This window comes from Marmota marmota, unplaced genomic scaffold (assembly GCF_001458135.2).
Source record: "Marmota marmota marmota unplaced genomic scaffold, marMar, whole genome shotgun sequence".
Lineage (NCBI taxonomy): Eukaryota > Metazoa > Chordata > Mammalia > Rodentia > Sciuridae > Marmota > Marmota marmota.
The window spans coordinates 11,950,425-11,975,348 of NW_026000222.1; the positions used below are offsets into that span (position 1 = coordinate 11,950,425).

General features: G+C 55.5%; 2 protein-coding genes across 2 annotated transcripts in view; both read right to left on the bottom strand.

The window, feature by feature from the left end:
• Nucleotides 1-13,380, bottom strand: part of Mtss2 (MTSS I-BAR domain containing 2) — a 14,843-nt gene extending 1,463 nt beyond the window's left edge. The window contains exons 1-14 of the mRNA XM_015496305.2: nt 13,226-13,380; nt 13,068-13,141; nt 12,214-12,298; nt 12,034-12,125; nt 11,876-11,950; nt 11,547-11,555; nt 10,496-10,653; nt 10,053-10,160; nt 9,098-9,195; nt 7,345-7,567; nt 1,201-1,275; nt 690-866; nt 346-511; nt 3-153 (exon numbers count right to left, since the gene is read on the bottom strand). Coding sequence (XP_015351791.1) covers nt 3-153; nt 346-511; nt 690-866; nt 1,201-1,275; nt 7,345-7,567; nt 9,098-9,195; nt 10,053-10,160; nt 10,496-10,653; nt 11,547-11,555; nt 11,876-11,950; nt 12,034-12,125; nt 12,214-12,298; nt 13,068-13,086 — 1,436 coding nt within the window. The 5' untranslated portion in view covers nt 13,087-13,141; nt 13,226-13,380. The remainder of the gene's footprint in view (nt 1-2; nt 154-345; nt 512-689; nt 867-1,200; nt 1,276-7,344; nt 7,568-9,097; nt 9,196-10,052; nt 10,161-10,495; nt 10,654-11,546; nt 11,556-11,875; nt 11,951-12,033; nt 12,126-12,213; nt 12,299-13,067; nt 13,142-13,225) is intronic.
• Nucleotides 13,381-18,615: 5,235 nt separating this feature from the next.
• Vac14 (VAC14 component of PIKFYVE complex) overlaps nt 18,616-24,924 on the bottom strand; it is a 103,722-nt gene continuing 97,413 nt past the window's right edge. Inside the window, 2 exon segments of the mRNA XM_015496103.2 lie at nt 18,616-19,232; nt 24,152-24,302. Coding sequence (XP_015351589.1) covers nt 19,070-19,232; nt 24,152-24,302 — 314 coding nt within the window. The 3' untranslated portion in view covers nt 18,616-19,069.

Consider the following 24,924-nt stretch of genomic DNA (forward strand, 5'->3'; position numbering starts at 1 on the left):
GCCCCGCGGTGGAGGCTGGGCGCTTGGTCTGGATCAGGCGGCGGTAGTTCTGGGCGATGTTGCTGTTGCGCGGGATGGTGGACGACTTGTCAAACTCAGGGGGGCCCTCGCTGTCCGCGTCCCCATTCACAGAGTAGCAGTCATAGTCGGAGCCTGGGGACACAAGATGCAGTGAGCCTAGGGTCCAGGTGTCCCCCGAGCCCCAGCCCACCCAGGATGGACATGGAGAGGGAAGAACGGGGCCCTCGTGTGCGGCCCAATCCCAGCTGTCCCTGTGGGGTGGGGCCACAGGCTGTGAAGGCCTCACACACACTTTCGGCCAGGGATGGCCTCCTGGAGACCCACCTTGGGAGGGGATGGTGTCCTCGGAGCACGAGGGCGTGGTGGTCTGCGTGCTGTAGCCGCTCGAGTACTGCAGCGAGTCCCTGCTGCTCTTCTGGTGCTCCAGGCTCAGGCCGCGGGTCAGCACCATGGCCAGGTCGCTGGCCGCAGGGGACACCTCCTCGCCATGCTGGGGGAGGTAAAACTGCAAATTGAAGTCTCTCTTCCTTTCTACCCTCTGCCTGGACTCCAGGCAGCCCCACTGAGGCGGCTGAAGCTGGCCCTGGAGACCCCCTGCTGGGCCTCCTGGCATTGAGCTGGGAGTTCAGGGGGTCCTGGCTAGGCCGCCTGGGGAGCTGCCCGCCTACCTTGGCTGCGATGGTGGCAGGGGACATCCGAGGTCGTGGCACCTCTTCTCCACCGGGGCCCAGGGTGCCTCCACTAGCGGGGCCTGGCTCATTGTCTCGGAGAAGCTCCACTCGGTCCTTCCTCCGCTGCAGCGTGGCGCCTGAGGGCTGCTCGTGGGGGCCAGCCTTGGTCCAGTCCTGCAGGGTGTGGCAGGCAGGTCAGGGGGACTCATGGCCTTGCTGCCCACAGCCAATGGGGCCCTTCACTGGGGTTGAGGCTCAAGTTGTCCAGATCTGTGAGGGGCCCTCAGCGCAATGGCCCAGGCCAGAGCCTGGAGGGTGGGTATGGCTGCTGTCCCACCAGGCCCAGGGGCAGAGCAGGGAGCCCCAGGAGGGAGAGATGTGGCTGTGAAGGGAGTGGCTGGGGGGTCCTCTGGCTGAACCTGGGCCTCTCTGGGGTGCTGGCCCCATGTTGGGAGGGCACAGCTTGAACAGCTGGTGATTTTCCTGGGACGGGGCTGGGGGCACTGACCGAGGTGGGGGAGCTGCACTCGCTAACAGACTGGCATGTTTCCGAGGCCTCGGAGGACGCGGAGCTGGAGGACTTCTGCCATGCAGCGAATGGGTGGTTGCAGACAGGGGCCGGCAGCAGACAGGGCGGGAGGCAGAGCAAGAGGAGAGAACAGTTCTGATTACAGTGCCGCATGCAGGGGCGGTTTGATTCAGCACCTCACCCCATGTCCCTCTAGGGTCACGGCCACCAAGAGCACCTGCAGCAGAAGGTGGTGGCCCAGGCACACACCACGGGGACTGAGCCACCAAGAGCCCAGCCCAAGAACCCACTCTTTGAGGATTCACCAGAGGACCTGCTGCCTTACACGGTTCTCTCAGGGGATGCCAGCAGGGCAAGGGGCATATGGAGTCCAAAGTGTCATCCTGCACATGCGAAGCTGGGTGCCCATTAGGTCTCGAAACCCAGATGCAATGTTGGCAAATGTATTTACAAGCCTGGATTAAGAGTCAGGGCTGGAGTCACACATCCAGCTGTCTCAGGGCAGGAGGTGGCCATCCAAGCTGGGGGCACAGTTAGAGGCCCGAGGCTGGGACCATGCCCTCAGGGGTGCAGACATTTAGTGATTGGAAAGAGGAGGACAGTCCAACAAAGGAGATTGGGCCAGGAGCTGCCAGAAGTGGGAGGAGCCTTGGAAGACAGAGGACCTGCTCTGAAGGGGGGAGGGGAACGGCTGTGCTAGAGGGAAAGTAACTCCTGCCCTATCAGGCAGGAGGGGACCTTGGGCGTGAATGGGAAATGCTTGCGGGCATTAGAATAGATGAGGTACCCCTGAGGCTCTCCCTAAAGGAAAGTGAAACAAGGGGTAGAAACAGGACCCTCAGCATAGGTGATGGGTTCCTGGGGCAGATGCTGACTTTGGCACTGCAGTCAAAGGTGAAGCCAAGTGAAGTGCTCGTGACAAGCAAAATTCAAGATGAGCAAACCAAGCCAGGGCAGCTGGGAGGGACCCCCGTCCCTGCCACAATCCCCACATCAACCTCAGTTTAGATTCCCAGGTTTCCTAAAGACTCTGATGAGCCAAGATCACTAAAACAAAGGAGAACAAAGCAACCAAAAGGGAGGACTCAGAGGAAGTAACACACTCAGACTTTCAGCAATGACTGTTAAATATATTAAATAAAAGACTCAATGCAGAAGTATTTGGCAGAGTCACTGAAAAAATTCAACACCCATTGGTGAAAAAAATGACAACAAAGAATAGAAAGAAACCTAATCTGATAGAGAATATCCACAAAAATATTGATATTTTTCCCTCTAAGGTTGGGAAAAAGACAAGGATACCCACTATCAGCACTGGAAGTCTTAGCCAGTGCAATAAAACAAGAAAAGGAAAATAAGGAAGAAATAAGATGATCATGGTTTGCAATGACATGATAACAAAGAATCTATATCAGAAACTATAAATTGTTGGAATCAATAAGCAATTTACACAAGTTTACTGGCCAGCGACAGTGGCACATGCCTGTAATCCCAGTGACTTGGGAGGCTGAGGCAGGAGGATGGCAAGTTCAAAGCCAGCCTCAGCAACTTAGTGAGGTCCTGTCTCAAAATAAAATATTAAGAGGGCTAGGAGTGTGGCTTAGTGGTTAAGTGCCCTGGGTTCAATCTCTACTGCCAAAATAAATAAATAGAGATAGAGAGATATAGAGATAGATAGATAAAGAGAGAGAGAGAGAGAGAGAGAGAGAGAGAGAGAGAGAGAGAGAGAGAGGAGGAGGANATCTCACTCCAGTCAGAATGGCAGCTATTATGAAGACAAACCACAATAAATGTTGGTAAGGATGTGGGGGAAAAGGCACACTCATACATTGCTGGTAGGACTGCAAATTGGTGCAGCCAACATGGAAAGCAGTATGGAGATTCCTTGGAATCTGGGAATGGAACCACCATTTGACCCAGCTATCCCTCTCCTTGGACTATACCCAAAGGACCTAAAAACAGCATTCTACAGGGACACAGCCACATCAGTGTTTATAGCAGCACAATTCACAATAACTAAACTGTGGAACCAACCTAGATGCCCTTCAGTAGATGAATGTATTAAAAAAATGTGGCATATATACACAGTGGAATATTACTCAGCAATAAAAGAGAATAAAATCATGGCATTTGCAGGTAAATGGATGAATGGAGTTGGAGAAGATAATGCTAAGTGAAGTTAGCCAGTCCCAAAAAACAAATGGCGAATGTTTTCTCTGATATGAGGTGACTGACTCATAGTCGGGAAGGGAGCATAGGAGAAACAGACAAACTCTAGATAGGGCCCAAGGAACAGACAAATCACCAGTTGCACGGAACACAAGGTGGGAGGGGAAGGGAGGGGGCAGGGGGTTAGCAATGATGGTGGAATGTGATGGACATCATTATCCAAAATACGTATGTATGAAGACATGTATGAAGACATGAATTGGTGTGAACATACTTTATCTACTGAGATATGAAAAATTACAATAAGAATTGTAATGCATTCCACTGTCATGTATTTAAAAATAAAATCAATAAAAAATATAATAAAATAAATAAATGGACAAGTTTATTAGATACAAGGTTAGGAAAAAACCTATTGTATTTCTAAATACCAACAGCTAACAAACAAAAATGTAATATATAATAATACTAACAGAAATCAAATACCTAGAAAAAATATCCAATGATAGATATGCAAGATCTTTACATAAAAATTAGAAAACGCTATTGAGGAAACTTAAATCCCAAATACAAGGAAAGACACAACCCCAGTCAAAATCTGAGGAATGTTGTTGTTTGATTTTGGTTTCGTTTTTTTGGTAGAAACTGACAAGGTGATCTTGAAATTTATAAGGAAATACGAAGGATCAAAAATAGATGAGGAGACTGTGAAGAGAAATGAAGACAGAGGACTTTCATTATCAGATATCAAGATCTTCTACAAAGTTACGATAATTAAGATGGGTTGGTACTGGCCCAAGGAACAGACAACCAGTTGGCCCAAGGAACAGACAAGTCACCCGTGGCACAGAACGTAAGGTCAAGAAAGAGCCCCACACAGACACCTGATTCACGACATGAAGCACAGTAGGGAAATGAGGCTGCTGTGGTCTCAATGTTTGTGTTCCCTCAAAATTCATGTGTTGAGATCCTGACCCCTATGGAGATGGCATCAAGGGGTGAGGTTTTTGAGGTAGGCATGGTGGCGCAGGCCTACAATCCCAGAGACCTAGGAGAATGAGGCAGGAGGATCACATGTTCAAGGCCAGCCTCAGCAACTCAGTGAGGCCCTCAGCAACTCAGTGAGACCCTCAGCAACTTAGTGAGACCCTGTCTCAAAATGAAAAGTAAAAATGGCTGAGGATGTGGCTCAGTGGTAAAGCACCCCTGGGTTCAATCCCTGGTAGTTAAAAAAAAAAAGAATGAAGAAAAGGTGAGGTTTGGGGAAGGTGATCAGACCATGAGGGTAGAGTCTGAGCAAATGGGACTAGTGTCATCATAAATGAAGCCTGATGGAGCTCGCTGGACCCTTCCACCATGTAAAGAGACAGTCAGAAGGGCCTTCTGTGAGCCAGGAAGTGGGCCCTCACCAGACACTGGGTCTGCTGCTCCCTCAATCCTGGATTTCATAGCCTCTGGAACTCTGAAAAATAAATTTCTGTTGTTTATGGTATTATGTCAACTTATGGTTATTTTGTTACAGAACCTCAAATGGGCTTAGACAGATGGTCTTTTCAATAGATTGTCCTAGGTCAATTAGATGCCCACATGGAAAAAAGGATCTCCGCTTTATAACACACACACACACACACACACACACACGTACATGCACACAAACGAAAAATTCCAGGTAAGTTGTGCATCTAAATGAAAAAGGTAAAAACAAAAAAACTTTTAGAGGAAAACATCTTTGTGAGTGGGAGTGTGAGACAATATCTCAAGCAGGACACAAAAGGCACTAACAATTTTTTTTTCCTAAGCCTCCTGATAACAATTTTTTAAAATGGAAAAATTGGACTATATAAACTTAAAAATTTCTGGTTATTAAAAGACCCCATGGAAAGGGTAAAAAAAACATACCCATAAAAAGAGAGAAGATATCTGATGAAGGACTTGTATCTATAATATATAAAAAGTTCTATAAATCAAAGAGAAAAACACAAACAACCTAGGAGAAGAATGGGGAAAAGATTTGAACAAGTCCTTCCCAAAAGAAGATAATCAAATGCACTTTGAAAGAAGAAAGAAGGTGTCCTACCTCATTATCATTAGGGCCATGCAAATGACAAACACCAGGTACTAACTATTATTGTACACCTGACAGAATGGTTAAAATAAACAAGATACAAAATACTAAGGGCTGCTGAGGATGTGGTGTAGCAATGAACTTCCACAATCTTGCTATCAGGGGTGTAAATCTGTACAACCACTTTGGAAAACCATTCAGTAGCACCTGTCAAATTCGAACACGTGCGTACATCGTGACACAGTAAGTACACTCCTAGCTCAGCACCCCCACAGAACCGCACACCAACTAGAAGGTTCATAGCAGCACTTTTAGCTGCGCCACAGCCAAAACACTAGAAAATATCCAAAGGTCCTTCAAATATAGAATGGCTAATTACATATTCATGTGATGAAATGTTCTACAGAGATGGGAATGATACAGGTCTCATATAAGACAGATGAATCTGGTGAACATAATCACTGAGCAAAAGGACCTTTTGTCCTCTAACGGATACAAAATGTATGATTCTCTGCCCATCTATCAATCATCCATCTATGTATCCATCCATCCATCCACCCATCCGTAGTGCTGGGGATCAAATCCAGGGCCTCACTCATGCTAGTCAAGTGCTCTACCACTGGGCTACATCCCCAGACCAATGACTCATGTATATTATAAAAAAGGCAAAAGCTAGTGAGGACAGTGGCTGTCCTTGGATGAGAGTGGCAACCTTTGGCTGATGGTCACGCTGTCTTGCTCTTGATGCTGGTGATATGGGTGTATTCTGTTAGTACAGATTTATTGAACTGTACCTTTAGGATATATTTGATTCTTTGCATATATGGAATGAATACATCAGTAAAAAAGTTCCTAAAAGACTCAGTGGTAATGGCTTATTATTATTTTTTGGTACCAGGGATTGAACCCAGGGGCACTTCACCACTGAGCCACATCCCCAGTCCTTTTTATTTTTGAGACAGGGCTTGCTAAGTTGCTGAGGCTGGCCTGGAGATTATAGTCCTCCAGCCTCAGCCTCCAGAGTTGCTGGCATTAAAGGGCATGGGCCACCATATCTGGCCCCAGTAGTAGTGAATTATAACCCAGAGAATATTCATGAGTCCGTGCTGGTATAAATAAGCTAAGTTGCTGAGGCTGGCCTTGACAGTACATTAGAGGAAAAACAGACTGGAAAATGGACCTAAAGAAATTATCCAGATTATAGTATAAACAACAAAGAAATGAAATATGGGATTTTTTTTGGTACTGGGGATTGAGCCCAGGGGCACTTTAACACTGAGCTACAGCCCTAGTCCTCTTTATGCTTTATTTTGAGATAGGGTCTCCCTAAGTTGCTGAGGCTAGCCTTGAACTTGTGATCCTCCTGCCTCGGCTTCCTGAGTTGCTGGGATCACAGGGTGTGCACCACCACACCAGGTGAAATACATGAATTAAGAGACACAGAAAGAATGACAAGGTGTGACATACATTTAACTGGAGTCCCAGTAGGAGAGAATGAAAGTGGGGATAAAAAAGATGATGGCTGAGGCTGGGGGTGCAGCTCAGTGGTAGAGTGCTTGCCTGGCATGTGCGAGGCCCTGGGTTCGATCCCCAGCAGCACAGGAAAAAAAAAAAGGAGAAAAGGAAAAGAAAAAAGAAAAAAAAGAGAGATGTTGTCAGACTGGATAAAACAAGAAAATCTAGGCATATGCTGTTTACAAGAGACTTATCTAAAACATAATGATATAGTGAGTTTTAAAGCCAAGAGATGAAAATTGAAAATATAAACATGGAACAGAATGAAGGCCCTGGGATCACTCCCAATGGCTACAGTGGCCCCACGTGTAGTCAGGCCTGAGCCTACCCGAGGTGGCCGCACCCCACCCGGGGGGTCCTCTGGTGCCCCTCACCTGGCTGGTGATGTCTGAAGGCATGGGCGAGGGGGGCTTGGAGTAGGTGGCGTCCTGGGAGATGAAGCCAGAGTCGTGGGAGGAGACGCTGGAGAGGCGGGTGGTGGCGGTGGCTGGCTGCGCCAGGCTGCGGTAGCGACAGGTGGAACTGGGTGAGTATGTTTGGGCACCCCCAGGCCATGGGGCTCCGCCACCCTTGGCACTGCTACTGCTGCTGGGGGCACTGAGGGAGTGAAGGAGGACGGCACAGCAGCCAGACAGGGAGGCGGGGGAGTGTGAGGGGGTGACAGATGAGGGGGAGAGAGATGAAGGCAAAGGAAGGAAAAGAGATTGTCAGACTCTGAGGTCCTGAGACCCGGGTACTACGGAGGAGCTGGGTCCCGGGGTGACGTGGCAGGCAGGGCAGGGCTGGAGCAGGGGGGACCAGGCCCTTGCCCCTGGAGCTCCTCAGTGTCGGAAGCCACGGTCAGGGCATGCCAAGGGCGAGGTGAGCGCTATGCCTCCCCCTCTGCCATTAGAACAGTTGTCCTCAGGTTAATGATGGGGAAACTGAGTCACAAAGCATAGAACAATCAGATGTTTCTAAACTGCCTTCTCAAGGCCTGATGTTGCCGTCCAGTCACAGAGTGCCATCTTGCACGAGGTGGCGTGTCTGGACAGCACATGAGGCTGCCCTCCAGGGAGGGTCTTAAGCCTCCCATCATCTCATCGCCTCTCTGCCGGAGGGTGTCCAGCCGGCCATGGCTCATGCCCTCTGCACAGCCACTGAACCCCCAGCAGTGCCCCTGGCAAGGAAGGCTGCCCTGCTCCTGAGCATGACCTTGAAGCACCCCCACCTGGCTCCTGGTCTCCCCTGCCGTCTACCCCTCTTTGGACAGGTGCTCATCCAAGGTCTAAAGAGGTTCCAGCAGCCGGAAGGAGCAGCTGATCACTGGGCCTGGCTTCTCTCAAGCCCTGGGTGCCCGGACAGAGGGGCCTCCCTCAATAATCATCTCTGTGCTCAGTGCCCTCCCCACCCCACTTCAATCATCAGTCTCCTCTAGATCTGGCCCCAGTGCCATCAGGGAAGGGCCCCTGATGCTGAGCCAACCTGGTGTTGAGTGAGATTCTTGGCCCCTCCCTGGCTCTGAGACCCCAGGGCCCAACCTGGGTCAGAGCTTGATCCATTGGCAGCTGCCTGGGCACCAGCTTTAGGAACCAGTCAGGCTGGACCGTTCAGCATATGTCCTCAGAAAGCCCTGTCCCCTTCCCTGATCACAGATTCTTACTTCCGCCCCACACTGTCCTAGGCCTGGCAGAGTCCCGTGAGTGGTTAAATGCTAAGACCCCATGCCTCAGTTTCCCCTTCTATGAAATGGAGACAAGACCAGGCCTGACACAGTGGTGTTAGGATTCAATGAGGAAAATGCTTGGCACCTGGCACACAGTCAACGCCCTGTAAACGAAGCTACTGCCCCTCCCTGCCAACAAACGCCTGGGGCAGCAGTCCTGGGACTACTGGGCATGTTTTCCTCTACACCTGAAAATCCCTTGGATGACGCCGAGGTCATATGAATTCTGAGGCTCTGAAGAATCCCCCTGGCCACCCCACCACCCCATAATTCTGGGGACTGAACTCAGGGCCTCACACCTGCCAGGGACGTGCTCTATCACCAAGCCACCTCTCCAGCCTCTGAAGCAGTTCTTGATGGAGCTTTGGGGGGAGCTTCCACATTCCTTCCTGGGGTACCTCCATGAGTCCCACCCCACCAACCTGCACATGCTGGATTTCCGGGAACTGGAGCTGCTGGGTGACGATGGCGGGGTCTGGTAAGACCAGCTGTAGTCTGAGCCCTTCAGGTCCTTGATCACCTGGGCAGGGACATACATAGGGGTCACTGGAGGCAGACCCTAACCTACAGAGAGGCTCGTCATGCTCCTCAAAGAGCTGGCGGGGCCAGAAGCCTTCTACTCTCTTCCCAGCTGTGGACCATGCTTTAGGAGAAGACCCCAAGAAGCTAACCCTCCCATCCCCCAGCCTTCTCCCAATGCACGATTCTTACTGGGGTGGGAAGCAGAGAGATATGGGAACATTCAGCTCTCTCTGCACCCCTTCAGCTTACACAGCACAGATTTGGGACTCTGAGCCCAGCCAGGCCTGGGTGGGGACATGGGAGAAGCAGGTGCTCCCAAGAACTGGCAGAGGAACCGGGCTAGATTGCCCAGGATAACAGGGGTGCAAATCATGGTTGGACCCGAGTCTCCGCTTTCTCCATGAATTGGGGCCACTGTTCCTGTCTTAGAGCACCATCAAGAGCGCTAAGGAAACAACCTGTAGAGGGTGTTTATCAGAGTGTTGGGCACACAGGATGTGCCTGGGGAGGGCAGTGGGAGCAGGGGGGGACAGGGTGGACACATGCCTGGGTCTAGGGGAGGTGACTGGTGTTCTCTGTGTGGATGGCAGCCAAGCATCAGCAGGTTGGAAAGGGCCAAGCTCCAGGGATCTGAGATTTTTCCCACCTGCTCTCAGTCTGAGACCCCCCCTACTTGGGACCTAAGCATATCACCTGGGCAGGTGCTACTGGATGCCCCCTGGTGGCTGCTGGAAGTTCTCTGGTCTTTTCCCAGATGCCTTCCCCAAATGCTGTCTCCTTTTCTCAACTGTCTCCAATGGAGGGCACGGCCGTTTCCTCCCTGTCCCTGTCCCTGTGCCCCAGGGCTCACCGCACCTGCTCACTGGCGGGAGGCAGCTTGTGGGGTTCTGCAGTCAACACCACCAGGTCGTCAATGATGCCCTGCAGGTGGGTGATCTCCCCCAGCATGGTCAGCTCGCCGTTCTGAGGAAGCAGTGATAAGACCTGATGGTCCCACCGCCCTCCAGCCCACCCTGGAGAAACAGGCCTTTTCGGCCTCTCCTGTCTCACCCTTCCCTGCTAACCAGTCCGTTTGGGACTGGTGGAGGCTGGGCCAGCACAGTCTGGGTGGCTGACATGACCATCTGTCCAGACCAAATCAGGACACGAAGAGCCACGAGACCTGCTTCTGGTCCAGGAGCATGTGGCTCTAAATGTATTCTGCCAGGGATCACTTAGAAGTGATCTAGGAGGTCAACAAGTCCACCCTGGGTCCCACCCACCCACCCCACTGGCCTCTGAGTCACCATGAGACCCACCACCACGGGCTGCAGGAAAGTGATGAAGGTGCAGAAGCGGCCTCGCTCCTCGATCAGGGCCCGGCGCACTGCCTGCTTCTCCGTCTCCTCCAGCAGGAGGTACATGTCATTGACGTCCTGCAGGGCACTATCCAGCTGGGGCTGCAGGTCTCCTTTCCCTGGAGGGGTTGGGAGGAGAGGCCGCGCTGGGGACGCTGGCCTGGTTTGCTGCACCCATGGCTTAGGCCCCTGGGGTGGCATCCCTGGCCGTGGAGCTGGGCACTACAAAGGGAGTGGGGAGGGCAGACTGTGGGGTTTGTGGAAGGGATGGTCCCCCCAGAGCAGGCAGAGAGGACAGGCAGATACACACGCACAGGAAAGACACCAAAGCTGCAAAGCCACCCAGGACCCAGGTAGGCAGGGCTGACCATATGGAGGCCAGTGGGGGCCTTCACTGCATGGGATCCCCTCACTGCCTGGGGAGGGCACCCCATCACCACACAGGATACAGGCAGGTGGTGTGGAGCAGGACAAAGTAGACCCGGGTAGGGGGCTCAGCTGTAGGCCAAGCCACCCAAGGTGCCAGGATCAGGAGACCTAGGGGCTGGACCTGGGGAGCAGGGAGAGGGGTGTCTCAGGGTGGGCCCCCACTCAGATAAGAAAACAATACACAAGGACAGCGACGGTGACACAAAAAGCAGCAAGAGAGACAGAGAGAGGCGAGAGGATGATATGGAGGAGACGTTGAGACAGGAAGCAGGGAGGCAACAGGTAAGAACAGGGCTGGCCTGGTGGGGCCGGGGCAGCCAGGGCCTATGCCCCCCACCCCGCCCCACCAGCCAACCCCTCCTGGCCTGGCAGACTGACCCAGCAGTGGCCCTGGACTCATCCCTGGCCAGGGGCCCCAGGGCCCCAGGGGGACTGTGCCCCAGGCCCCTCCCTCGGTGGACCGACCGCCTTCCTCGCTCCTCCTTGGCCTGAAGAGGTTCCTTCCAATGGCCCTGAGCTGGGGGAGACAGACAAATGCGACAAGGACGGGAGGAGCAGCTGGAGGGACCGACATTTGACTTACCAAGTAGCTCTACAGGAAGGATGTGGGAGGAGGAAGAGGAGAGACAGAGAAAGAAAGAATGTGTGAAAGACAGCCGGATGGACAGAGCCACTCCTGGGGTGGGGTGGGGGCCTGGGCCTGTGGGGCCTCTTACTTTCTCCCAAGAGGGAGGGCCTGGGCCTGTCTGGTGCACAGGGCAGCTCCCTCTGTCCCACCCGACAGGTTGGAGGGTCCTGTGTCAGGGATAGGACCCCTCTGGCCAGGATGACGCCCTGGGGTGCCCCACAGGGCAGTGGGGCTATGGAGTGGGACCTAGGGGCTGGGCCTCCGCAGCTGACTCTAGGTCCTACCTTTTCGCGCTTTCTTCTGCAGCTTCAGCGTGTCTGATGACTTCTTCTTGATCTCGTGCCGGGCTCGTTTGTACTCTGCGGAGGCAGGGTGAGATGGGAGGCTATAATAGGGATCCCTGAGGAGAGGGTGTGGGCGCCCCCACAAAGCCCCACCCCACCTTTCGCGTGGTCCTTGTCCAGTTGGTTGGCCGACTTCTTCCAGTCCTCGATGCGCTCCTGCAGCGGGTTGATCAGGCTCTCCAGCAGCGCACTGTGGGTGGGAGCTGGGGGTCAGGATCACAGGGAGCAGGGTCTCCCGCGGACCAAACGCCTTAGCCCTGCCCGCCGCGCCCACTCACTTGGTGAACTGTCGCAGCTTGGTCTCTATGCTGCGGTGGCGCATGCACATGCGTGTGAGCGCCGAGCCGATGTCCCGTGTGGCCCCTGGCGAGACAAGCGCGGCGTGGGAAGGGGCCCACTTGGGTCTTTGCAATGCCGGCCTGGGGCCACAAGGGGGCGCGCCGGCCCGCGAAGGCCAGGCCTGCCGCCTGCGCGCCGCCCTCGCGCTCTGATCCGTGGAGTGGGGTAGGGAGCGGGTGCTGGGCGTTGACCCAGCTCCTCCTCAGGCCAGGACCCCGGTCCCGCATGCTGGCCATCCCAGCCTCGGACAGCTGCAGGTACTCTGCTGCCAAGGCCAGGGGCCTCCCCTCTCATCGAGCTGAGGGAGGCCAGTGCCAGACAGCCCAAGGAGGAGTCAGTGAAATTCTCCAGTCCCCGGGGAGCCCGTCCAGGTGTGGAGTGAAGTGACAGAGGAGGGCACACGCCGGGCCTATGTTCTCAGTGCTGAAAGGAACAGGAGCCGAGGTGCTTGCTCTAGACCAGGACCCCAGGGAGTGCTCACGTGCCCCGTAAGCGCACCGAAGGGCGCTGGGAATAGGCGAGAAGCCAGAGACGCTCTGTGCAGAAGGGCAAATGGCTGGCAGAGGGGTCAACTGAGCTGCCCACAGCAAGAAGGGATCCCCTGGAACATCCCTGTTGCCACTCACCCACTCCTGCTTGTGCCTCTTGTGGCAAGGGGCTCAGTCTCTCCACAACCAGGCCATTCCGTGAGGGAGCAAAACCTCAGCTCCCGGCCTTGTGTCATTTCCTTCGGGCTTTCCCACCCCAAGCCCACCCTGGGGCATCCCTGACCTCCAGCCATGATCCTTCCCACCTCGAGTGTTGGTGGCCATGTCGGCCACTTTCTGGAAGGCGTCCAGGAAGGCCACAGCAGCCAGCACGGTGGTCCTGGGGAGACGGACAGTGAGATGGAAGGTCAGCAGGGGTCTTCCGTCCATCCCTCCCTAGCTAGAGCACCCCAGGCAGCCTCACCTCAGCTGGGAATGCAGCTTCGTGGCCTTGGAGTTGAAGTCCTCCCAGATGGGGTAGGAGCTCTGTGAGAGAGGTGGGAGAGGACATGAGACCCTGTGGGAGGGGGCTGTAGGGCTCAGCCTGGTCTGGATCCCCCATATGCTACCCAGACTTGTCACTTTCTTGAGAGCAGCTTTGCCCCTGAGGAGAGCAGGCTCCCGCCCTCTGGGAGGAGACAGGGCTGAGGACAGGGCAGCAGGCATGAGAAGGGCTTGCCCCTGGGAACCAGTGCCTTGGCTCTTCCTTCCCACCCTGTTCCTACTGTGTAGAGTTGGCAACTCTGCGGTTCCCACTCTCCATCCATGGAGGTGGAGGCAGTAGATGGCAGATCCTGTCTCCTCTGGGCTCCTCAGGGGCCTGGCAGGGATCTCAGCTGAGTCCAAATAGGGACCCATGTTCCCTGGGCCTGGGATGGTGGGCCCTGACCTGCCGCCTGGCTTAGGGCTGGGGCAGTGTCGGGTGGGGAGGCTGGCAGGGTCAAGGCATTCCAGGTATAGCGAGGCCCTGGGAGCTGCTGCTGGCAGGACACACTAGGCCAGCAGTAGTGGCTCCTGGGCTTCTGAGGAGGCTGTGGCTGCTCAGGGCCTGGACAGTCTGCCCAGGACAACCAGGCCCCAGGCTGAATGGGGCCTTGTGCGGCCAACAGAGCCACCTTTTTCCACCCCCCGCTCCCCTCCCCTCCAGGGGAAACAGTGTGGCCTTTATCCCCGCCTGGCCCATGGCTCCATGTTGGGAGGGGGTTTCCCAGTAGGGAGGTCGAGCTCCTGGCGACCGACTTGTCCAGTCTGATTAAGGGGCTTTTCTGGCTAATGTGCTCTCCCCATGGCTGCAGGCCTTGAGAAAGCTCAGCCTTGGCTTCAGGGCCCTGTGGAGGCCTTGCTTTTTGAAGGACAGCCCTGGGTGTTCAGGCTTTGCCCTAGGAAAGGAGGGGAAACAGAGACCCCAGTCCCCCAAGGCCCTAGAGAAGGCTCTCCTTGGCTGTAGCCCCAGGACAGGTTCTAGCTGGCCTCCCCAGGCCAGAAGTACCCACAGGGGGTAGAAAGGAGCTGAGAGGCATCAGGGAACCTCAGAAACCCCCTCCTTCCCAGCCCAGCCAAACCAGTGACCAGGGAAAGCAAATATTTACGAAGTACACTGAGGCTGGGACAAGAGACAGGGGATGTGGGTTGGCTGTCCCCATACAGCTCAGGGAAAAGGAGCCTGGGAGGTTTTCCCTAGCAGTCCCAAGGAGCTGACCCATGCCTTGGGGTCTTTTGAAAGGCATACCTTCCTACCACCTTCACCCCACCCAGCCTGGATATCCTTGAAGACCTCCCTGCTGGGGTGCAGGTGGTCCACAGCCAGCTGTTCTGCCCCCCTCCTCCCTGATCACCTTCTCAGCTCTCTCAGCAGTCCGTGGGTAGTCTCAGAGAGAGGGCTGTCCCAGGGGAGGGGGACAGGACAGGGCATGGGGGAGGCAGGCCTAGTTTCTCCTCAGCAGATGGACCCAGGTACTTCAGTCCTCAAGGGCTTAGCATTCTCTCCCCTCCCCCACTCATGGTTCCCGAATGAGCCCTGAGACTAGGAGGAAGGGCCGGAGTGGCCAGTGCCCCAGGCTTTACCTGGCCCAGGCCCTGCCTGTCAGGTTCTGAGACCCTGGTTTATCTTCCCTGGTCACAGTAACTGCACTGTGTTCTATGCAGGGCCTGGCTGGCACTTGCAAAGTGTGCGTCGGTCTTCACAGCAGCCCCGTGAGAAGATTCCTACTATTTCCCCTTTTAGTGATGAGGAAACAAGGTGAAGTGATTTTTCCAAAGCCACAGGGTGTGGCATCAGAGTCTGATCCCATGTCTGACAGGCGAATGACTGCATGTCAGGGTAGAGGGATCCTGCTTCAGGGGTGCAGGGACGTGAGCACCTGAGCTCCAGGGACTGAAAGGATGGGGGAAACCCCCAGCTCTGCCCCAGTCATCTGGGCTGCTCCAGAGTGAGGAGGTGAGGTGCCCAAGGGGACAGGATGAGTCTGACGAGCAGACGGCTGTGGCTGCATGAGAGGAAGCAACCTAGGCTTCAGCCCCAGAGGTTTTCCAGGTGACCTTGGGGCAATCTGAGTCTGTTTGCCCACCAGTAAAATCAGGAGAGGGACTTGCACCTCCCTGGGGTCAGTGTGTAGACTCCAGGGGGTACTCACTGAAGGGACTGCTTGGAAAGGGTCTGGGCAGCTAGCAAGGGCTCATCACTGTTGGCCAGGAGCACATAAGCCCTGTCTCTGCTAGGAGAGCCCTCCCACCTGCCCAGGGTCTGTGTGTCCGGATGACACTCTACTCTGGATGGGGAGGCAATGATTACGACCCCATTATCTGAACAGACCAATGTGAGGTGGTGGCCCCATTTGCTCTCTGAGGGTGCTGTGCCCGGGCCTAACACCCCAAATAAGTTCTTGCCCCTCTCTGGACTCAGTGGGCTTGTGGCCTGAGCTGTGTGAGACAGGGAAGGCAGGGCAAGCTCCTGAAGACTCTTCCCCCCCGAGCTCAGACCTTCCTCCAGCTCTCTAGGCTCCCTGCTATTGCCTTTAGCTACGGGTCCAGCCTCCTAGTGGTTTGAGGGAGATCTGCTGTGGGCTCACTGGGGGGCAGCTCCAAGGGGCAAGATTTCTCCCAGACCCAGCAAGTCAGTAGGCTTGGAGTCAGTCAGAAGCTGCCCCCCAAATCTAGTTATCAGCCTCCAGATGGCCCAGCCCCCTCCTCTGTCCCTGGCCAGGGTCCTTGAACACATTAATGTGTCATGGCTAGGGGCAAATCTTTTCATGGTGTCACCACAGTTGGTGAAACCTCTCCCTTTCGACTCCACATATCTGCAAATCCTGCCACCAGCCAGTCTGAACCTCTTGCTGCGATCTGGGCCCATTACCTTTGGTGTCATCTCTAACTTCCTTGCAATTGGCCAAGAGGGAGGGACACAGTCCTGCTCCTCTCCTCTGGGCTAAAGCTGCTGCTTGCTGCAGTGTTTGCTGTGTGGCTGCCAGTGGGAGGAGGTGCAGGCAGCTCCCACCCTCAACCAGCCCCAGAAGCGGCCAGGGGAAGTGGTCTAGGCTGCCCAGTCCCAGGAAAGGGCCTTCGTGCCAGGGCTCTGATGTCTGCAGGGTGGGTGGAGGCTGCTCAGGGCCAGCAGAGAGGCCCACAGGTGGAGCTGCCAGGGATGGAGGTCCCAGGGGGGAAAGCACTATGGTGGCTGGGGGTGGGGGAGGCGGGGGGAGACATGGACATGCTGCTAATTGCGCAGTCCCAGGCCAGAGTGGCTTCAGTCCCCATCCTAGGGGACAGAGATCTGGCAGCTGCCTCTGGGGCTGTTTCCCTGGCAGCACAGGAAAGGAGTCCCAACCTTTTGCCTGCCTATCACCCTCTACTTCCCAAAGCGCCTGCCTGGAACTCTTGGGTAGGTTGCATGTGGTTTGTGGTGTCCCCACCATTCCCCAGGCTGGGGCCTGGTAGGACTTTGTGTTGTGTACTAGGCCAGTGTGTGTAGGGCTGTGAAGGGGCCCTCGGGAGCGCCTGTGGGGAGCCAGGTTCTTCCTCCTGCCTGCAATCCTGCCTCTTCATCCTAGACCATGGGGACAGAGGAGAAGGGCAGGAACGCTGTTTCTTGGCCCACCCTGTCACTGGAGCTGGGCCCTCTGCCTACTCAGTCTGGGGCAGTCCTATTATACTTTGGCCTCTTTCCGGGACAGGATCCCTCCTACCCCTCTCAGATAAACAATGAAGGCTGAGATCAGGGGCAGGGTTAATGACCTTGAGCCATTGCCAGGCCTCAGTTTCCCCACTTGGTGGGCTGGGCAAGAATTAGTGACCTACTCCAGCCTGACCTTGGGTAATCATGGGGAGTGGGAGGTTGGCGCTGAGTGGTAGTGGGGTAGGAAAAGCGCTCCCTTGGGGTTGCTCCACCAACCCCAATCTTCTCCCCTCCTCCTCTCAAAGTGATGATAAAGGCCTATCCTTGGGATGCAGGGACATTCAGCTCGGAGACCTGGAGTCCTGGGGCTCGCTGGGGTTGCTGATGGGGGGCGGGGCTGGGGCGGCTGTAGCAGGGTCGGGCCTCTGGCGGGGAAGGAGTTAAGGATTCTTTGCTTTATTATTTTTCCTGCTTGGGCTGTGACAGCATTGTCTGGGCTCCGGGGCCGTCGGGATGGGGGGACATTGTGCTGGAAGGGGGCGGAGGCCGGCAAGACCCTGGACTGGTTAAAGGGCCAAAGAGTCAGTCCTCTAGCTAAACCCCAATCATGGTTGGGGGTCTGAGGCACAGAGAGCCCGCGTGTGCGCAGGCTCGGGTCGCGACGGCGCACGGAGACCCGGGGCGCTGCACGGCTCCCCCAATACTTGAGCACCCACACTCCCGCAGACAGGCACCTGGAGACCCGGGCGCAAGGCAGATGCAGGCAGGGCACTCTCAGACAAGGACACAGACCCCACCGCGCACGGTCACAGCAGGGCACGGCTGCCCGCCGCCACGCGTCCCCAGAGGGGANCCCCCGCCTTTGGGTGGTTCACTCCTGGGACAGACCCTCCAGTTATTGGGCTTCTTTTCCAAGCGGTATCGATGCCACCCAGGTGGGGTGCCCGAGGCCAGGACTTTGCGGGGTGGCGATTATCTATCTCCTGGCCCTGGGACAACCTCCTTCCTCACTGGTGGGGATCCCTGATGCCTGGGTAGTGCATAGGGAGGCATATATTTGTACGTGGGCCATAAGTAGCTGCAAGTAGTCTGTCTTCCTAGAGACTCCAGGCAAGTAAACACTCATGGGTTATCCTAGGCTGGGGTTCTGGAAGAGCAGGTATAAGCCCCTATTCCAGGAGCCACTGGGAGCTGGTCAGGCCAAGGCAAGGCTTCCCAAAGCCTGGGGATAGGTGAACCCTGGCCTACAGGAGTGGAGAAGTTCTTTCAGCCAAACTAAGTGTTGGGGCACCTGTCCCTCTTCCCCCGAGTGCTCTGGCCTTTCCTCTCATTCCCCAGTGATCTGCAGAGTGTTCAGCAGAGTCCCCTTCATCCAGAAAACCCTGAGGCTCAGCTCCCTTGGGCCTGATGGGGACATGTTCCATTGCCCAAGGGACTCATAATGGAAGTCAGATCAGGATATGAAGAAAGGCAGGGTTCAGGGTTCTAGGGCAGGCCAGAAAGGTGTGGGTCCTAGAAGTGGAGAGCTGGGCCCCAAGGACATAGCTCAGGTCAGGTGAGTGTGCAGGCCCAGTCCTGGGGGTACAGACAACACACTCTGGGGCCAGCAAGAGACCAGATCTTCCGGACAGATGAGGGCCTGGGGCAGCTGCAGTAACAGGTGGGGCACAAGTGCCAGCAGGGAAGGAGTAGACAGGTTCGAGTTAAGGTTTCTGTCATATCTTTATTGGGGCGGGAGTGGGGAGGGTGCACATCATTCAGTAGAGACCTTTGTGCTGACCCCTGTGTGCACATGCATACGTACACACACGTTCATGTATGTATACACAGGCACATGAGACCAAAGCTCTCGGGGCTGAGGTCAAGCTCTTTTCACAAGGGGGTATTAGAAGTTCCGAGACGGATTCCAGAGGATGGGTGGTCTCTGAGGCTGTGGCTCTACCCTGGTGGAATGCCAGCTGTCTGAAGCCAGCGTGCAGCTGACAGCACTGAGAGGAGCTGGGGTGCTGCAGCCTCACCCACTCCCTGCCTTGGGCTGGTGGTCAGGCCCAGCCCTGCTCCCGAGGCAGGTCCTCAGGCTCCTTGGGAGGGTATCCTGAAGACCCTGAGTGCTTCACGGGCCCCTGGTTGGTTGGGCTCTTCTCCATGCCAGGTGTGTCAGAGGACAACTCTCCGGTCCAGGTGGTCCCCACGCCCACTCCGCTGGTGCCTCACTTCCAGATGCTGGTTTTGGACCTTCTCAAAGTGCTGCAGTAGCTCTGCGTAGTCGATGCTGGGCGAGTCGCATTTCTGGGACTTGAGGGCTGCCTTCAGACTGTCTCTGAGGAGGAGTGGAGGACTGAATCAGCGTCTGCAATACATGGGGGCTCCTGGTGGTAGGCAGTGAGAATGGGCAGAGCTGCAGGGTGGTGGGGCTCAGCCCCTGGGAGTCTGTCTGCCCCCTGCCCAGTAACCCCTCTCTAACAGCCAGTCCCCCAAAGCTGGGGAGCCCCAGGCACACCCCCCTCTGCAGTTGGTGGGAACTTGGATATCACTCCCAGGCTGTGGGTTGGCAATGGCGCCCAGAGCAGGCACTGCATGGGGAAGCATTTCCTGTTTATGAGTGGCTCCCTTTGGGGTGAAAGCCAGGGCTAGCAGCCAGCCAGGAAGCCAGCTGGGGCCTGGAACAGGGTCTGGGGAGAAGGGGGAGGACAGCCTGGCTCTTTCTCTAGGGCAAGGCTAGGGCTGGGGACAACTGGGATCACTGAACTCTCTGATGGGCCCTCACTTGGCAGGACATTTGTTTTTGAGTTTTTGGGCCTTGAGGCCTGCAATTACTCCTTGTCCCTGAGGAAGAAGAGCTGGTCTCACCACTAGATATGCTGATGGCTGTTGCTACCACCCTCCTGTTGTTCTGTACAGCAGCACAGGTTGTGGGCTGCATAGCTACAGTGCACACAGTGCTCCCTGATTGTACAGTGTGGTAAGTAGCCCTGCTGCCCTGCTCAAGCCTGGTGCTTAGCTTACAGGTGGGGACCGGATCCCTTTGGACCTGTCTCATTCCTAACCATCCCTCCAGCAGTGACTCGTGAAATGTTCTGCTGCTGCCTCCTTTGGCCTCACTGGCTTGCAGAAGTAGATCTATGGCGCCTTGTGATCTGGTGGCCTTGGCTAAAAGTCTCATAAAGACTGTGGGCTGCACAGCTAAGCAGAAAGTTTCTGGGTCCTGAGTTCATGATGAGACCCCCAATATAGAGGTGTGTGTGTGTGTGTGTGTGTGTGTGTGTTTGCGCGCGCGCGTGTGTGTGCAGGCAGCCGCTGCAAGCAGGAGTGAGAGGCCTGGACCCACCTCAATAGGATCATTTTCTGGCCAACTGGGCATGCCAGTGTCTCCTCATCTGTAAGTGGGAATTGCCATAAGAGCACTGGGATGATAAGAATTTCTCCAGACAGGACAACCAGGAGCTTAGCTTGGTGCCCAGATCCCATCCAGCTCTGAGGGGTGGCTGCTGTGTCTACAACTCTGTACCTCTGGGGTGAGGCTGGCCAGGCTAGCAGTCCAAGGCTGTGCACACTGGCTGTTCAGTCCATTTTGGGGGAATTGCAATGGAGCTCCACCCAACACACCCTCACCAATGAGCTTGGCTCAGCACAGGAAACCAATGGCCAGAGTCTGATGGCATCTGAAGCTCACCAGGATGTGGGCAGGGGACTACTCCCCATAGCCGAGATACTGTCTGGAGCTGGCCTCCTATGCCCTGCCCTACAACTGTTCCTCCCACCCTTCTGTGAAAGATATACCACCTGAAGCCTCTTGGATGGTATCAAACCCTTGCTTCCTGGGTCAGGGCTCAATACAGATCTGAAGCAGCCAGGCTGGGGTTCACTCTAGGTGGCCTGACTGTGCATACTGCTGCTGCCTGTGCCTTTCCTGGGAATAGGGAGGGATCTTCCTGGCACAGTACCCTGTGGCCAAGGTGCCAGTGCCCCAAGAGAGCAGCAACATGGGCTTCTGAGGAGGCTGAGGGACACTGAAGCTCTAAATCCAGGATGTGTCCAGCTGCTCCCTAACCCACTTAGGCTGGATCAGGGAAAAGGTGTGCAGACCTGGAGAACGAGGCCACAGGGATCATCTGATGGGGGGGCGGGGGGACCAGGGATCTGCAAGCTGCTCCCAACAATATCCCTAGCAAACCCGAGGCCTAAGGTCCAAGGCAGGGACTGAAATGAAGGGTTCTTTTTTGGGGGTACTGGGGATTGAACACTGAGCCACATCTCTAGGGGCACTTGACCACTGAACCACATCCCCAGCACTATTTTGTATTTTATTTAGAGACAGGGTCTCACTGAGTTGCTTAGCGCCTTGTGCTTTTGCTGAGGCTGGCTTTGAACTTGTGATCCTCTTGTCTCAGCCTCTTGAGCAGCTAGGATTACAGGTGTGTGCCACTGCACCCGGTGATGAGGGCTTCTTAATGAGATGCTGGCAATGGAAGGCAAACCTCAGGATGATGAGCACCGAAGAGACAGGAGTAGGGGGCTGGGAGGAGTGGGCTGCATGAGACTTTGGCAAGTGATAGGTGGACCTTTCCTGGCCTGAGGTCTTGAGTGCAGGGTAGGGTGTGTCCCCTTGGGAGTGGAGGACACTGCCTAGGACCTCTGAACATGGAGGGCAAGGCTTTTCTCCTTGCCTGTTGTGGGCATGATCACTGCTCAGGCCCTACATTTTCTGTTTCCAACCACCTGCAGGTACTGGGTGATGGGGACACTGACAGCATCACAGAGCCAGGATTCCAGAACCCAGAGCTGGCCCTTTCTCCTGTCACTACCCATGTACCTGTCACCAGCTTTCAGGGGTTCCCTCTTGCCTCACTGAGGACCCCTGAGAGTGGCCTGGAAGCCTGGAGGGGGTGGGGGCAAAATGCATGGGTGGGTGAGGAGCAGAGAAAGTTCCTCAGCTGTTCCCAGCACAGGCCTGTTGGGCAACTCCACACTGCCTGCCAGCTGCCCGCCCCACCCTGGGCTGGGTCTGTCCTTAGCCCCCTTTCCAGAGTGTGAGCTGTTCTTTTGTGCCCAACCCTGCAACCCTCTCCCCCAGCTCTCTCTGAGGCCTCTTCCTCATCCACTGCCTGTGACTATGTTCTCTTTTCCCAGTCCATCCCCACACCATTTGGTGCTGGGGATTGAACCCAGGGTGCTTTACCACTGAGCTACCTTCCTAGTCCTTTTTATTTTTTTATTTTGTGACAGGGTCTTCCTAAGTTGCTTAGGGCTTCGCTGAGTTGCTGAGGCTGGCCTTCAACTTGCAATCCTCCTTTCTCAGCCTTCTGGATGGTTTTTCTCAGGCCCTTTCAAAGAATGGCTGGGAATTTAAGGTCTGAAAGGCTGGGAAGAGCCCTCTTCCCAACCACATACCTATTTATTACAAATGTTCATTTACTTATGAAGAAACCAGTATTCCAAAAAGGGTATGGGGCTTGTCTGAGGCCACAGAGACACATTCTATGCCAGAGCTCAGACAGGATCCTAGTTGAGGACTGTGTCATCTACTGACTCGCAGAATCAGAGAATTCAACCCCTTTGCTCAAGACTTTCTTGACTCAGACCATAGGAGAGTTTGAAAAACTACTCATTTTTTTTTTCCAGCTTCCCTCTGCAAACTTGTTCTACCTGGATGGGGGAGAATGGGGAAGGGTCTGAGCACTGAGAACCTTCACTCTCCTCCCAAGACAAGAGGCAGCGTGCAGAGCTCTTGGAGTGGCTGTGGGTAGTGCAGGGCTTATAGCCTGGCCCAGGGGCCACCAGGAAGGCAGATTCCCCCAGGGGAAACCCGTGGTCACAGGAAGGAGCTCTCCCTCCTTCTTCCTTCCTTCATGCTATTCCTTCCCCTCCTAGGTGCCTTCTAGGGAGCCCCTAACACCTACAGGACATTAAAAAGGCAATGCAGAGGCCAGGCTGGCGAGGTGCTGTGTGGCTTCTGGGCCTCTCTCCAAGTCCCTGGGCTGGAGGTGCTCTGGCCGGGGGGATCTGCATGCAAACCCAACCCACCTCTGCCTCCCTGTTCCCCTGGGACACTCAGAACACTGAATGTTGGCTCTTGGGGATTACCTGGGTGGTACCCTGAGCTGCGAGATGGCAGCAGCAGAAGGCCTAGCCTGTCACCTAGAAAGCTGCTGTATGGAGAAAGGGGCAGGAAGGCAGGATCTGGGCCTCATCTGGGAGACCTATCAGGTGTCAACCACGTGGCTTCTGCGGAGGCCAGGCTCTGGGGCAAGGTGGCAGGAAACTAAGCCCAGTGGTCCTGAGGGCATAAGGACTTTGGTCAAGGTCTGAATCTGGCAGGTCCACCCCAAGGCTGCCTACGTCCACCCCAAGGGCAAATGCCCAAAGTCTTTTGCTGGAGCAAGGCGCCGGGCCTGCCGAGTGGCTTGCACAGCCGAGGGGGATTCTAGACACACAGGGCATCTGATGCAAGCTGGGTGCGCTCCAGTCAGCGTAAATCTTCTCAGTGGCTCTGCTTGTTTCCATGGTGACCTGACAAGTGAAATTTTCCATCTCGGATGCCAAATGCCTGTGGATGAGGCAAAGCCTCCAAGGGTTACCAAATATAGACACAGCCCAAGAGGCTCTGGGGCCAGGGCCAGCAGTGGGTTCAGGGTGGGAGCGTGGACCCCCCTGCCCAGAGGATGCCATTCTGGGCCTCTCAGAGACCTACTCTTCCTGCAGGCAGGACCCCAGCAGGGTAGCCATGGGTGCATCCTCGCTTCCCGTCCCACCAGGTATGTTGCCGGGAAGGTCCCAGTGATGCTGGGGTCTCTGTGTCCCAGGTCTGAGTCTGTGTTGCAGATGGGTTGGCATGACTGTCTGAGGCCAGGGGGGTGCCCACCCCTGGGCTCTCTCTGGCTTCCTGGTCTGATTGCCATCTGCACTATCTGTCTCATTCCCCTACCCTGGAGCTCTCTCCAGGGGCCTCTACTCGGTGACTCTCAGTTCCTAGACTGAGTCCTGGTCTCACTAAGTGCCCCCACCCCTGCATGGAGAAGACCCTGCTGCTTGTTCACCTTGTGAATAGTGCCAGAAACCCCCAGCCTGGGGCTCTGCAGGACCTAAGGGCTAAGGGCAAGTGGCTGTGGGTGGATGGGGCCATAGTGACAAAGGGGTGGGTGTTGAGGCAGGGAGACTAGGTGGTCCCTTGTGTACCCCCCCCCCACCACCCCGAGCGAGCATGGATGCTGAGGGCAGTGCCCCTGGCCCAGCACTCACTCGGTCTGCAGCAGCTCAGGGTTGGGCACACACTGGAGCCGATGAGAAAGCAACTGGAAGGCACTGCTCTGGGGCAGCAGCATGAGCAGGCCGTATAGAGCCTTGATCAGGTATGGGTTGTTCTTCACGTCCAGCAGCTGCAGGCGCAGATCTGTGGCAGGGAAGAGGGCAGAGGCCAGGGGTCAGAGGTGAGAGATCCCGGAGCTACTGTGAAACTGAAATACATGCAGCCCAGATCCCCTGCCCAGCCTGGCTGGGAGAGGGCCACCCTGGGTACTATGGACTCAGCCTGCAGGGGCTGGCTGAGCGGTTGTGGCTTAGATCTAGACAGGGGCTCCTCCACAGCCAGCCAGGCCTGCCCCCTCCTCCGGAAGTGCCTTAGCCATTTCTATGATTTCATTTCTCTTCCTACCTGGCCACCTGCCGGTCTCATCTTTTCAGCATTCCCCTTGGTCTGAGGACCCCCAAACCTGCTGCTTGTTCCCCCCGTCCCTGTGCTCAGCTGCCTCCCTGGTAATAAGAGGTTGGGGGCTTGCAGAGTAACAGATTCCCCAGTCAGTTCTGCACGTGCCAGCACGTGAGCTATAAATAGGGCGAGCTGGAAAGAAAGACAGTGGATTAGGACAGCTTTAAGGGAGGGCAGGATGGGAAAAAGCTTTTGTGTGTAGCAAGGCACATGCCAAGCCTGCAGTGTCTGGGAGGTGCTTCTGGATATCTAACTCAGAAACAGGCTGCTACGACCTCCCAGAGGTCCCTGCCCAGCACCCATTCTG